We start from the raw sequence: 14,790 nt of genomic DNA on the forward strand, positions 1-14,790 counted from the left end.
AATTGATTTGATAGATTTAAATATTAATCATCTTGTGAAGATATTTGTTATGGTTTGCAGAGAGTGGTGCTATTCACTGTCACAAAATTTGGACATGGTTTCTCAGATTGTCCTGGCAAACTATAAAATGGGGGTAGTTTGATCAGGACAGTAATTTTATGTCCGGTATAGCAAATTAATATTAAAATATACTGAAATGAGTTCCTAGAAGACATGCAGTATATTTATATTTATAAAATATATGTTTTCTTATATATTTGTATTTGCCTGGATCAGAATCGACTATTTTAATCCCTGACCTGTCTTATATATTTAAACTGTTAGAGGTTCAGTTGTAAGCCTGAATTGTCTTCGAAACACTGCTCTCTTGTAGTGAACAGCCTCTAAGGACAGAGTATATCTTGTTGTATTGTGAAAGGAACAAGTCAATGGCTAATCTGTTTCCAGTATCCCTGCCTGTTCTTAGGTCATTATGGGACCCTAATATGTTGTGAATTTTTTACTTCACCACCAGACTCATTTACCCTTGGACAATACCCAGTTCTCAATTTCATCAGTATTCATTTGCCTCTTCCCAAGTTGTCAAAGGACTACTCAAGCACTTAAAAAAAAATCTCTGGAGAGATATTTTCAGGTAGCTGAAAATTAGCAATAGCATGTCTACTTGTGACTATGAAAGAAACTATGGGAATTAATGATTATCTGGTAGCAAAGAAAGGGTGGTTAAGATGTTCTTTGATTTGTCTCCCTGGCTGCTATTGGCTATAGACCCTATAAATTAGTACTTTTAAAAATTAGATGCAGTGCAGAAAGCAGGGCTGAAAGTACACTTGTGAAATTTATTTACTGTGGATATCGCTAATCACATACAATGATTTGTTGCAGGCCTGAAGGTGCGGTTCTGTAGACATTTCTTTCACAAACAGTGCCAGCTGAAGGAGCCCTCACCACTGCCTTCCTTCCTAAATCTGTGCTTCTCACTCTTGTGCTGGTACAACCGATGCCAGTGGTGTGACAGACTTCATCAGGAAACTGCCCTGCATTAATAATCGCCCTAAAAAAAAAAAAAAAGACAAAACATCCAAACAAACAGGAAACCAAAGCATAAATACTGATTGAACCACATAAAAATCACAGGATTTTTCTTTATCAGTGATAAACTTCATACTCCTATCAGTGAGAGACATGATAATTCAGCAAATATCCTTGAATAGACAGATTCCCCATGAAAGGATGTGAGTGAATCTCCTCCATAAGCTTCTCTGTCCTTGATTCTTGATTGTTTGATTTGGGAAATTGAATGTAGTGCCTTTATCAGCTCAGTGAATTTTTAGCTGTTTGCAGCCTTTGTCGGGGTAGAAAGGAACCAACAGGTATACTTCCTCTGCTTTTTCTTACTTGGCTGCTGTATGTTCCTCAGGGATTTTTTGAGGGCTTTTCTTCATTTCACATTGGGAGCTGAATCTAATTTTGAGTGAAACCCTTCTGATCTCATGATTATCTATCAAAGAAGCCAAAGGTTCCTACTGAGCCAAGAGTTTGAGCAAAATCCAAGTCAAGAATGTGGAAACTGGAGAAGCCAAAGGGTGTATCAAGCAGAAAGGTACAAAACTTTATCAGAGGCCAGTGTAAGGTAAATAACTCTAGGACATACAGACTATAGGAGAAGACTGCAGGTCTGAAGATCAAGCAAGTCTATCAGGAGTAAGAACTTTGGGAATAAGGGCAAAGGAGGCAATGTTATACAGAAATGCTCTTTCACCGTGGTACCATGTTAGATAGCAGAGAACTACCAGCTTTTGTATACCTGGGGTTTCTTTAGCCACTAGTCAAGATCACTGGCTAGTCCCCAGCAATATTGATGATAGCCAGATGTTGGGTTGCAGAGCTTGCTTTCCCAGACAGAATCTAATAAGGGCTAACAGCAATAGTACAGGAAGGCCTTGTCTTGGAGCCTTGTCCTTGGGAACGTCTGGTGTCATTTGTTTTGATTCATCAGTGACAGAGGCCTTTTTCTTCACTTGCTTCTCATAATATGTGATTCTGCTAATGAACGTGCGGTTTTCTAAAAGGATTGGTCAAGTCCAGAAGCTTTGAAGGGGTCCAACCAGCCAGAGCACTTCAGGTCTATAGGGGACACAGATACAAAGACAGTCTAAATATGAGGCAAAGATGTATGGCATAGTAAGGGAAGACTTTCAGATGACAAATACAGAAGAATGGGGCATGAATTTAAGTGAGCAAATTCTCTGCAAAGTGAGGTATTACCTGTTCTGTAGTAGTTGGTCTGTCGTAACAAAAGAAGCCTGACAACTCAATTTAAAACATGCTGCTTATTTAAGGTATCTTGAGGGAAAGTTGCGTATAGCTACTAAGAATCTTACACTGGAAAAAGCCAAAGACAACTATCTTCTGGGCTGGGGGAAAACTATGATGCACTGCAACTCACAGAAAGGGGTAGCAGATAATTAAATACAAAGTGTATTAGATTTTTATAATGATTTAGGGCCAGACTTGAAGGCAGGCACATGCATTGTTTGTGTGTGCATAATTATGGAGGCATATTTCCAAGATAGGATATAGGAATTACAAGCCCTGGCTTTTATCTGTGCTTCCGAATTGTGAGGAAAACGTTATACTATTACTACCATGGTAATTTCTGAAAGACCATTGTATCTTTTGCTGTTGCTATTTTTGTGTAGGTTCTGATATGGATCAAGGAATATTTCTCAGGTCCTTATAATGTTGAATTGAAAGGCATCTGTTCTACACAGTTGTGTTGCAGTGTGGCTAGTTTCTCAAGATGAAATGAATTGTATTTCTACCAGGAAAAAGTATAAAAAGCTTTGTTTGCTGAAGAAATGCTGAGTTCTGTTTTGCAACATGTTCTTATATGGCTTGGTAGTATTTCTGTACTTAGGTACATGTAGCAACATACAAAAAAAAAACAGGGATAGAGTTTCTGCAATTTTGGGACGAGAGATTGTCTGTTTCTTAATATATTATAAATCTTGAAAATGTGTAGGACTGCCTTACCGCTGTGCTTTATTGTGCAGTCATAAATAAACTTTGACAATGCAGGAGCTTTTTAACTAGATGATTATATAGGCTGCTTTTCTTACAGGTCAACACAGTGCTTTGGTTTGTTGTATGTGCTTACTCACATACATGTGTGTTTGTACATACTCATGTTCAGGTTTGGTCAATGAAATAATAAACCTCAGCAACACTTTCAGAAAACCAAACCATGGAGCCTTGAATTCAGCCCTAATGGCACTGCACTAACAAGTTATTACCAGTATTCTTTTCTATGGCATCATCTTTCTAGAGAAAAAATAGGGGAAAAAAAATAGAAACCACCTTGTTTTCCATTGAGGCCACTGAGGTGCTTAGAAATTTCATGCAATCATCCATGCAATAACACTGTTCCAGATTTCATACATATATTACTGAAATTTCGATCTTCATGACTAATTTGAGCTCCTTTGAGAGACATAGGTGAAATGAAAAGTAAAACAAGTAGAAATACAGTACCAAATATGCTTCAGCGCATGCTGCTTCTGTACTTTGGAACTGATGTGATAAAATATTCAGTTTGTCAAAAAATCGTTCAGAAGAGCTCTGTCACCAAATGCAAGCCAATGCAGTTTTGTGGTTTCTACCTTCTGCTTTGCGTATCCACTTTTTAAATGGTTTTCAACAAGTTTAGCTTTGGTCATGCAAATTTTGCTGTTTTGCCACATACTCTCAAAAAAAACTTTCAGAAATATAGCGTGCAACTGGTTTTCAAAACAAGTTTATTATATAAATCCTTAATCCCTTGATATAAGTGGTGAGATTCTAGACTATGCGCTGGAGTACATTTCAGCCAAATATTTATTTTCTAAAGGCTGCAGGGCAGGGCTCCTGATACTCTTGGTAGTTTTAGTCAATGTTATCTGATGGATTTCGCCATGAAAAACAGTCACATTAACTGAGGACTGCCACCTTTCACCAACTGGGCCAGCCAGCTGAAGGAATAATTTCAGTCTATTCATCAATTTATTTTTAAAGGAGATGGGTAAGAATTCTTGTGGAAGGAGTGAATAACTATTCTGGCTTACCAGTAACGGTTCAAAATGCAAATGGAGTGACACACAACGTCATATAAGGTGCAGCTTTATTACTAACAGGATACCTGAAATTAACTTTACACCTACTACAAATAAGCGGAGCTACAGTTAAGTAAGATTTGATCAGATCTTACAGATGATTGTAGGGGAGTTAGGGTTCTTGCAGTGTTTCTCAGGTCTCAGGATATTCCTCGATGCTTTAGGGCAGAGGTTTCATATCTGCAGAGAATGACTCTTGCCTGCTCATTAGAATGTTCACTAGTAGGAATTAAGGACACTGATCCCATGCAGGACACCACATGCTTGGAGTACACAAGGAAACGTGTGTCCCTATATCAGCAAAGAATTTTATCTGTGATTTTCATATTAACAGAATCCTAACTGCTGTAGAAGGATTTTAATGCTATTTTAAGAAAGCAAAATAAGCATTCTTTTATTGCAAAAATTTGCATTGGGGAATGTTTTATTTGTATCGTACATTTTAGAAGTGCCATGGCAAGAAATGGGGTTTGATTTTGAAGAAGAATCATTTTGAATAATTAAGCATGAATTACTCTAATTAGAAGAAAATAATTATAGGTTGGACATAGCTGCTTCAAGTGAGATACATAGAGATAGAGACTATTGGAAAAATAATGCCACCTGATAGAAGCTGAAATAAATCTAAAAAAGAACTTTCTCTTAGAATCAGTATGTAACTATGGCATTTTAAAATGTCTCGAATTTAAAACATGCAAATTTCTTCTAGACAGAATTATTAGTAGGACTATATTGTTGAATTACAGAATCCTCAGTGTAATAATTAAAGAAGGTAGTTTTATCCTTTAAAGGAGAGTTGTGATTAACTCTTGTCTTAATCTCTGAGCTCTTGCTGAGAACTACTGAGAATACTATAGGTGCCTCTTCAAATCATAAAAATGTTGATCTTGCTTAAACCTAAGATTATTTTACAAGTAAATGTTATATAATACTGTTATTTAAAAATGTATTTGTATTACATATATACTTATATAACAACATGGTTGTCTTGCATTTCAAGCGTGAGGGATTTAGGATCCACGCACCATTAAATTTCATGCGTCAAGATTACTAATTTAATAGTTTACTTTAAAAATCCAACTTAGGGAAACATAATATAGGCTGAATAGTCTAGCATTACACACTATTCTTCAAGGACTCTTTGTTTCTTAGAATATCGCCTGAATGCTGCAAGAAGAAATCCCTGTAATTTAATTTTATCTACTTATTCAGGGTTAGGTTTTTATTGAATGAAGACATACTTGCACCTTACAAAACTTAAAATTTGCAACAAAACACTTAGAAGAAACATTATAGTGAAAGTGTGATTTCCATGGACCCCATAAATGTCATCCTCCAATGTGATTACTCTCATTCTGTTACTTCTTGAAATCTTAAGAAGCAAGATGAGTTTTTTAACAGAATGAAAGGGAAATACAGAGTCCTGCACCTGGGGAGAAATAACCCCATGCACCAGTACAGGCTGGAGGCCAACCTGCTGGAAAGCAGCTCTGCGGCAAAGGACCTGGAAGTCCCAGTGGACGAGCTGACCGTGAGCCAACAGTGTGCAGTGTGCCTTTGTGGAGAAGAGAAGACTTATCAATACATTTAAATATCTGAAGGGAGGGTGTAAAGAGGATAGGGCCAGACTCTTCTCAGTAGTGTCCAGTGACAGGATGAGAGGCAACGGGCACAAACTGAAACACAGAAAGTTCCATCTGAACATAAGGAAAAGCTTTTTTACTGTGAGGGTGACTGAGCACTGGAAGAGGTTGCCCAGAGAGGTTGTGCAGTCTCCTTTGCTGGAGATATTCCAAAGCCGTCTGGACAGGGTCCTGGGCAACGTGGTCTAGGTGACCCTGCTTGAGCAGGGGGGCTGGAGTAGATGATCTCCAGAGGTCCCTTCCAGCCTCGAAGATTCTGTGATTAACCAATCCAGTTCTGTCTAAGCAACAAGGAGAACTAAACCGGAACTTTTCTAGACCTCAATACTGGCAGCTTGTCCTCTGCAATGAATTTTACTGCCATATATTCATCATATAGTATTGCTCATTCATGCTATTAGCCGATAATGTGTTGCTGAAGTTCAAATACAGAAACAAAAGTGCTCTTGAATATTTATCCTTATTACAATTATCATGTCACTTCTACAAAACCCACTGGTGTTTTGTTTTGATATTAGGATTTAATTTTTCCCATTTAATCTTCTCTTTCACTTCTTGCTCTAAATTGTGCGCTTTAGAAAAATTTAGTACTTGCTTGTACCCTGAGACAGGTGAATGAAACTTGTAACAAGTGTAGTAAAACACACAGAAATAGTAACCTTTGTCATTAGAAAAGCTGAAATCAAAACTGATGGCCTCACTGTAGAACTGAAGGCCAAAAATTATTTCTTGTTGGGAGTGGATCATGTTTTTGTGATAAAAAGGTAAGCTATTTTTCATTAACTAAAGCAAGAACAAGACTGTCATATGCACCTCTTCATTGGTTGCAGGCTATTTCACTGTTTAATACTTACCTTTTTATAATACAAGTCAGGGCACTGGAAATGAGCCAAACCAGACATTATTCAAGTACTTAAACTCCTGCAGTCTTATGAACACAGTGTCTAAACATGTTAGTTGCATTAACTCAGTCCAGAGAAAATACATGTTATCTTGACAGCACACCCATTTTTTGTTCCACATTCTCCTGCTAGGCTGGGGTTAGATTGCTGTCATGTTGACCCATCTTTTTAAATATGAATAATACTTTTCTGTTGGAATGTTTAGTGTTACCCTCTAGATGCTTCTAAAATGCTTGATATTGAGAAAGTGATGTTGAGCATCCCAGCACCGAATATAAACCTTATACAAGAATATATTAGAATTTCTAAATTGAGTAGTAAAGTCTGAACATACAGGTTGTTGGTGAACCTATTCTACTGTAGCACCATTTTACCTCAATAGGCATTTATCCATGCTTTACCCTTTTTTACCCAGCTTCTTGTAAGAAACAAAATTTACTTACAATGTGAATATTAATGCATTGTCATGTCATCTCAACATTTTATAGTTTTAATCTTTATTTAATCTAACAGGGTGTAAACTATGAACAACTTTAAGGAACTCAAAGGTATTGTACGGATGTAAAGTAAAACTAAGGTTGATGTGGAAGAGTCAGTCTCTTTATGAATAGTATAATCAGATCATTCTGGGTAAGGTCTTCCACCTTTCCAGACTGAATAAATCTGTCTATTTTGTTTCTTTAGAAATATAACTTCAAAAAAGAATGGAAAAAAGATTTCCTTTTAGAATTTAATTGCTGAAATGTGTTTATAATAAAAAAAGCAGTGAAAAAAATGGGACATTTAATTATGACTTAAAATGATTGAAATTCCAGTGCACCTGTTTAATCAAAAGAAAATAATGTATGCATAGTAAAGTCTTTTTTTCTATTATGCTTTTGATGACAATAGCAGGGTATTAAAATATAATAGGAAAAGTAACATCTAATGTTCTATTTGTTGTGTCACTAGATAGAATAACTATTGGTACTGGAAAATTTTTATAAAATTATGCTATATCAAGCTTTAAGTTTCTAATTCAGCTTCATTTGATTACCATCTTAAGTTAAGTGTTCACCCAAATATACAATTAGATACTTGGTATATCCTGGTGTTTTACCAAAAATGAATTATCCTCAGATATATTTGTATAGAGTATTCCAAAGTTAGTACCAAGATACATGACCAATTCTGCTTATACTATGAGAGAGCTTTTACATGATCCAAAACTTTTTCCTCCTTTTCATGCAACTAAGCCTTCATTCTGTAAGCAGCATGGACTGTGCTGTTGCTGAATCATGGTTGTGCAGTGAATAGAACTGCTCTATGAATAACCTCTGCTTCATTCCTGCTTTAGTTGAAATGTGTGAACGGGCAACTGCTGTAGAAAAAAAAGGCTTCTGGCAGTTGAACGATGTGCTGAATGATTCCAGTCTTGTCCCTTCCACAGAGTTTGTGGAGGATGCAGATCAGGTTACTTGAAACAGTTTTGTATGTATGTCATGCGTGTGCGCTCCTAGTTTTTGAAATATTGAACTTGAGAACATGCAGTGTTATCTGGAGAAGACATGAACATTCACCGCTCTAGATGAAATCTCTGGAAAATGGTTCTGAGAATAAAAAACACTGTATGGTGCTGAATATTCTGGAAGAATGGCTTAATGGTGTTTCAAAATGGGTATTCAAATTTCACTTTAATTTCTGTGTCCCCGTTTAGCATTCCCATATGTAGGGATACATTAAATAGGGGTAGCATCTATTCATCTTGGAATATGTTGTAAAAATATTTTCTTTGGTGTTTGTGAAGCAGACAGGTACTCGAGTGGTAGTAGCAGTGGAAAAGCCTAGGACAATAATAATAATAATACAAGCTTAGAAAGGTGTGGTAAATTAGACATAAAGGCATCTGTTGAATGCTTAATAGAAAATACAATACCTAATACCATTCATTAAGAGATTGCTCTCTGTTTTCTGCCTGAAAAAGCCAGGAGTAGATAAAAAAAAAAAGCATATGAAGTTTAATCATCAAATTCATAGGTAACCTTAATCCTGGCATTTTCAAATTTTAAAGTGCCTGACTTTAAAACTTCTTTTAGCAAAATTTTTATGTCTGTGAGAGGATATAACATTGTGGATTATGCCGTAGCATTATCTAGTAGATAAGGGGGAAAAAAACCCACTTATAAGTGGGTCAGCCTTTGGTAAAAGGCAGTTACCAAATATTCTGGACATAGTGTTCAGAAAGTATTTGTATAACAGGGAGAGGATTAAATTTCTTTTTAATGTAACTTTTGTCTAGCTATTTTTCTAATGCATATCTTGTTTTCAACAACTTCAGATTACTGAAAAATAGTTTATATATATATATATATGGAATATATATATATATATATATATATATATATATATATGGAAGTATCTATGTAATCTTTGTCTGGTCCTTTAATATAATTTCTAATTCAGTTTTTGTCTCCAGTTTTTCAGTAGACTAAGTATCAATACAACCCTCCAGATATGCAGAATAATGACCTTCTATGTATATATTAATGTTTTTTTGCATCTGAAGAACTTATAGTCCAAAGCAGCAGTTGCATACACTGAGATTTAAAGAAATAATTCATTTTACTTTCTTTTTACTTGTCTTCTCATTTCTGAGTCTTTATTTTGCACATATGCAATCCTTTCTGCAAAAATAAGACTGTGGTTTTATTACATAATCTCGCCACTCCAAGGACTGATACCTCTATTAGCAGTGCTCTTTCATTCTGCTGGAGCAGTTCCTTATGGATTGAAGTCATGGGATTAATTCATTATATGTTTAATGTATAGGTGTCCCAAGGGCCAGGTGCATATAACTTATCACATATCCCACCTAGCATCCATTCAGTACTTCCTCTATAGCATGTGATCATGCATGGACACACCCCAAACAAATGCTTGGACACATTTGAAAGTCCAGCATTGTGAGGGCTGCATTTGGTTGAATTGGTATGGTCTGTAAGGGTGTGCTTATGGATTATAGGCTGGCATCACTGTTTTAACTCAAATGGTAAATATAGTGAAAAATACAACATTTTCCTGTGTTGTGGTCTTTAAAAGCAACAAAAAACATTTTCTGTGAGATATTGTAAATACTGATTGGTTAAATTTGCACAGGTGTTTTCCTCCTTGGAATCCTAAGTGCTGAGTTAGTAAAACATGATACCCTAACTGAGGTAACAAATGTATAGGCTTTGAACAGTCACCTGTTTTTAAAATACAGTCTGCATAGACCTTAGTGAAAATGCACATCTAATTGTTTAAGGAACATCTATCATTCTATCCAAAGCATCTTTATTGTATGGAATTGAGAGTCTTTTTTAGTAAGATGAACAGGAGACATTTCTCTCTCTCTTTTTAATACTACTGGTGGTCAGTCTCTTACAGAAAATGTTTTAAACATAAAATTATACTAGGTAGGGTCTCAAGTCACATTTTTTAAATACTGCAGATTAGAATAGATAATTTTGGCCTTCTTACTACTGGAGAACATCTTATCCATGCTCTTACCTATGTTTAAAACAGTTACCCTCTGATCTGCAGTGTCTTTGAATTTAAAGATCTAAATTAGTACCATCTGTTGAGTTATTTCATTCTCTTTTCTGTGGCCTAAGGAAACAGTGATTTTTGAGAGCTAATTTATTGTTAACGCTCTTCATTCAAAGAGGTCACCTACAACTTTTTGTGAAATGCAGTAGAAAAATTATAAGAAAAAGTAAGCTACCACTTCAGCATTTTTGCAGCCATATCTCTTCCTCAGATGTTTACATGTCTGAGAAAATTACAACTGTGAAAACACTTTTGAATTAGTTCTTTTCACTTTTACAGTATAGTTTATCTTCTCTCCTTGCACATAAGTAAATGCTGCAACCATCGACAGAAGAAAGACTTACCAATAATATTGCGATGAGCAGATAAATGTGTGAACTGAACAAATCTTGACTGTCAGATGTAAGCTTTTCTAGGATTCATGGGTAATGCTCTATCACTGGTGCAAAACATCGACATAATTTCCTTTCTCTACAAGTTTTTACTGGCCAGCATGCATTGGGGAGTAGTGTGCTCAGTCATAATCATGCTCCACAAAGGCTGGAAATGTTCCCTTTGAGCTTCCAATCATTAGGCCAGCTGAAGTAAAGACAAGCCCATTGACAAGTGAGAATGGCAATAATTTATTTTCTATTGATGGGTTGTGACAAATCATGTTTGGAGCAGTGGCAGCATACTGTGGGACTACATAAAGAAAGACTGCGATGGGCCTAGATGAAGCTCTTCACAGCTCATTTAGTCCAAATGTAGCCACCTGGGTGGTGAATCGGTTCAACATACCAACCCAGGCATTCCAGCACAAAATTAGATCACTTACAGGCAAACTATATAGGGGTTCTTTCAAGACATTAATCAACAGGGCTGAGCTGTCAAAATGCAGATTTCAAAATTAAGAAACACAAGAGAGATTAAAATATAGCAATGTCAGAAATTCAAAAAGAGAATTTCTACCAAGTAATTCCAGGTATAGAAAAGAGCTTGGAAAAAAAAAAAAGAACTTTAAACTGGTTAAGTGAAGTATTACCAGTGCTTTCAGTAAGGGTAGATTTTTACAGATGTTAATTAGTAAAAGCAGTGTGAGGATTTATTTCAGCTTGGGCACACACCCTTCAACTTTCAGCTGACAGGTCAAGTTAATTTATGTGCTTCCTACCAGTGCATAGCACAGTTCATATCTTATTTAAATTTACTTTTTCCAAGGCCCGCTGATGTGCTTAGCATCTGACATCTCATGCTGTTTCAGAATACAAACAGATCTTTTATTTTGCAGGATATGAAAAGCCTGCCCCATTTATTTTACCAACTCTATTTATTTTATTTCTATAGAAGAAACTTTAAAGAATATTGAGATCTGACTCTAAAGGTTTAGTATACATTTTACTTTACTTTTTGTATATAAAATTTTTGTTTCCTAAGAGAATTCTGCTGTCTATATTTTAAGTCAGATTTCCTCTTATGCAGTGATCCTTGAATCCTCTGAATTAACGCATCCTGACCTGAGCAGCTTCAGATGTTGAGGTGAGGGTTACACTTTTTTCTCATATTGTCCATTACCCAAAAGAGGGAGGAAAGAGAGAAGGACCAACCAGAGCAGAAAAGTTCTTTTTATCTTCAGAATTAATCTACATGAGAGCTCTCTTCTATCTGGCATGTGATGGAAGAAAATGTCCTGCACTATCCCTCTCCTTTGCTTCCTGTGTCCCCCTTCATTGTTAACTTGGCAAAGTGGAGAATCTGGATTTTGTACTTGAAAGGAAAATTGTTAGTATCTTTGAAATGTTCTAGAAACCGGTAAATGAACAGGAGTAGTCTCAGCGTTATCAAAATGCTATACATCTTGTCAATGTAAACATCTATGAATTGCATTTATTTCTCTTCTAATCTTCTTAAATTATAATTTTAAAATCAAGTAAAGAGGAAGGACTAAATTTATTATATCTTTTAGCTGATCTTGAAATTCCTGTTTTAATATTGCATGAGGAGATTTGTTTCAAATAAAAGTCAAGCATGATGATGGTTTGTTAACATAATGCGTACAATACAAAGGCAAATGTATAGCATTTAATGCAGCAGGTAATCTGTGAGACTAGGAAATTGTTTCACTGTGTTTTATATACTGTCAAGCTTCCTTTAAAGGGACTGTCTCCTGTCCTTCATCAAGGTAATTGTGTCACATTGTGATGCTCAGAAGCACACCGAAAATATAACATTATCTGTCAAATATCGACATATTATGACACAGAATACACATGGTTTGTTCATACTGTTTAATATCTATTTTTTGAGATTTTCTTTCTGTTTTGGTTTTAGATTTTTAGCACAGCTAATATAAAAGTATTATGAAAATAGCATACCCTGATTGCAACTTCAGCTCTCCGCTTCTTGCATGATGCTTTCTTTGGTGTTAATTTTGGAAATGTAGTAGTGAATTTTTCTAAATAATGCATTATACTAGGCGTTTGAAAATTTTATTTTTATTTGGTATTATTTTGTCCTCTGCGGTAACATGACAGGGTAAGTGTCTTGCATAAAAACCAAGATCATCACTCTTTTTCATTGCCTATCAACCAGTTTGTGCTTAACCAAGCATTTATTTATTAGTTCTTAATCATAAGGTCTACAAGGTTACTACACCTGAGAGAAAAATCTGTAAGACAGGCTTTCTAATTAATCACTGGGAGGGTTCAAGAAGATCTTGTTATTTCTGTGTACAGTACAATTTATGTAGTCTATTACAAGTGTTGATTGCTAAAACTGCAGCTCCTTTTTGTTTCTTTAGATCTGTAGTTCTTTTTGTGCTCTTTATCATTCTCTTCATTCTATTTTTAAAGACACGCATATGAAGGTGTGTATATAGAGACAGAGGCTAACCTTGTTATTGTCAGTTTGTAGAAAAGACTGGTAAGAAAGAAGGGAAAAAGAACAATGTCGATGGTACCAAATCCAAACATGGACTGACTGAGGAGGAAGAAAAAGTCAAAGTAAATATTCCATATCAAAATGATACTCACATAGCTAACAAACAATGCAAACGGAAATTCCTGCAAAATGATTCAAGATAGCCGTTACTGTCTGTGTTGCCTTATTTTCTCTTAAGTGTCAGAATCTGTTAAATGTGACCATTTAATAATGAGAGCTGCTAGATCTTTTCACTTGGGTTAGACAGAGCTCTTGCTGTTAGAATATAGGACCTATCAAAAGTGGAAAAAAGCTGGAGAAAAATTTAATTTCTCATAGTATTCATATGCTGATATTCTGCATAACAAATCCTTCTTTTAAAATCAGGCAGGAAAGTTTAGAAAAGGAGTTTCTGCCACACCAGCTTGCCCACAACTGAGCTATTGTCAAGTATTAGGGAAACTTCCATATGGCACTATGACCAGGAGGAACAGGGAAGCCAGAGGAAACATCCCTTTAGTCACCATTATCATAATAGAAAAAAACTGCCTTTACTGATCCTTATGAATGTACTCTTTCTTAATTTATAAGGAAATCATTTGCAGCAAACAGATATTTTGAGAAGAATATATACAAAATTCAGCTATATGCCATTGCAAATCTCCATACAGAAAGCTTAAGAGCTGTGTTGCCCATGTTCTTATAAGGAAACAAACTTAAGTCTGTTTACTGAATTCCCTCCTTGAGCGACTAAAAGACATATTATTTTTCTTGCCGTATACATAGATCAGCACTACTTTGCCCCTGCCTACCCACAAGCCTTTTTCCTCTTCTGTGTTAGCAATTTACTCTTCTTTTGTTATCTTATCTGCATGCTTTCCTGCCATACATCTTGAGCTCATCCACCACACTACTATCTTCCCTGAATTTCAGCCTCTTTTGAAGAGGCTTTTTTTTGCAAAAGAATGTCCTCACCTCTTCTGCAGGTGATGTTTCCACAGCGAGTAGTAGTGAGGGAATTCATTGTTTAGACTTTGGTTCCTGAGGTTTCACCTATTTCATTAGAACATGGGAGGGAGCCTTCAAACTACTGAGTATCACCAAATGCTGTGGTGGGTTCCACTTTGGATTTCTGCATGCTTAAGTAAATCTATGCCTTGAATCTCATTTGAAATACATAGAGAAAAAGCCAAACCTTTCCCTCTCTCTCTCCTTCTTACTCATGAAAGTTTCTCCCACAGGTGCATTTTGTATAGTTTGCTAGCACTGGATCTACAGTTTAAATAAAATAAATTAAGAAATCATTGCAAGTAGGTAGGGGTTGTTACAGGAGGTTTTTTTGTTGGATTTGAGGGTGGTTAAAGGATGGAACAAGTTGCCCCCAGGGGTTGTGGAATCTCCATCCTTCAGGGTGATCAAGACCTAACTGGGCATGACCCTGAGGAACCTAATGTAATTACACCTGCTTTGAGTTGGGGGATTGGACTAGATGACCTCTAGAGATCCCTTCCCACCTATGTTATGATTCTGTGATTGTTTTATATTAGCCTGCTTTGCATTCAGGGATTTCCAGGCAATAGCTTTTAGTTAGAAAGATATTCCGTTTTAGCAGTGTATTTTTTTTTACTT

General features: G+C 35.9%; 1 protein-coding gene across 15 annotated transcripts in view; it reads left to right on the forward strand.

Annotated features, from left to right (window-relative positions):
* The window catches only part of LOC104150264 (uncharacterized protein KIAA0825), a 261,819-nt gene that overhangs the window by 213,002 nt on the left and 34,027 nt on the right, over positions 1-14,790 (forward strand). For 2 of the 15 annotated variants that reach the window (XM_068929004.1, XM_068929003.1), the window contains one exon: positions 11,725-11,781. The exons of 12 other annotated variants lie outside the window; for them this stretch is intronic. In XM_068929004.1, coding sequence (XP_068785105.1) covers positions 11,725-11,734 — 10 coding nt within the window. In that variant the 3' untranslated portion in view covers positions 11,735-11,781. Of the gene's footprint in view, positions 1-11,724; positions 11,782-13,148; positions 13,174-14,790 lie in introns of those variants that run through there. One more of the 15 variants, XM_068929005.1, reaches the window with a different exon arrangement.

The sequence above is a fragment of the Struthio camelus genome, chromosome Z (assembly GCF_040807025.1).
Source record: "Struthio camelus isolate bStrCam1 chromosome Z, bStrCam1.hap1, whole genome shotgun sequence".
NCBI lineage: Eukaryota > Metazoa > Chordata > Aves > Struthioniformes > Struthionidae > Struthio > Struthio camelus.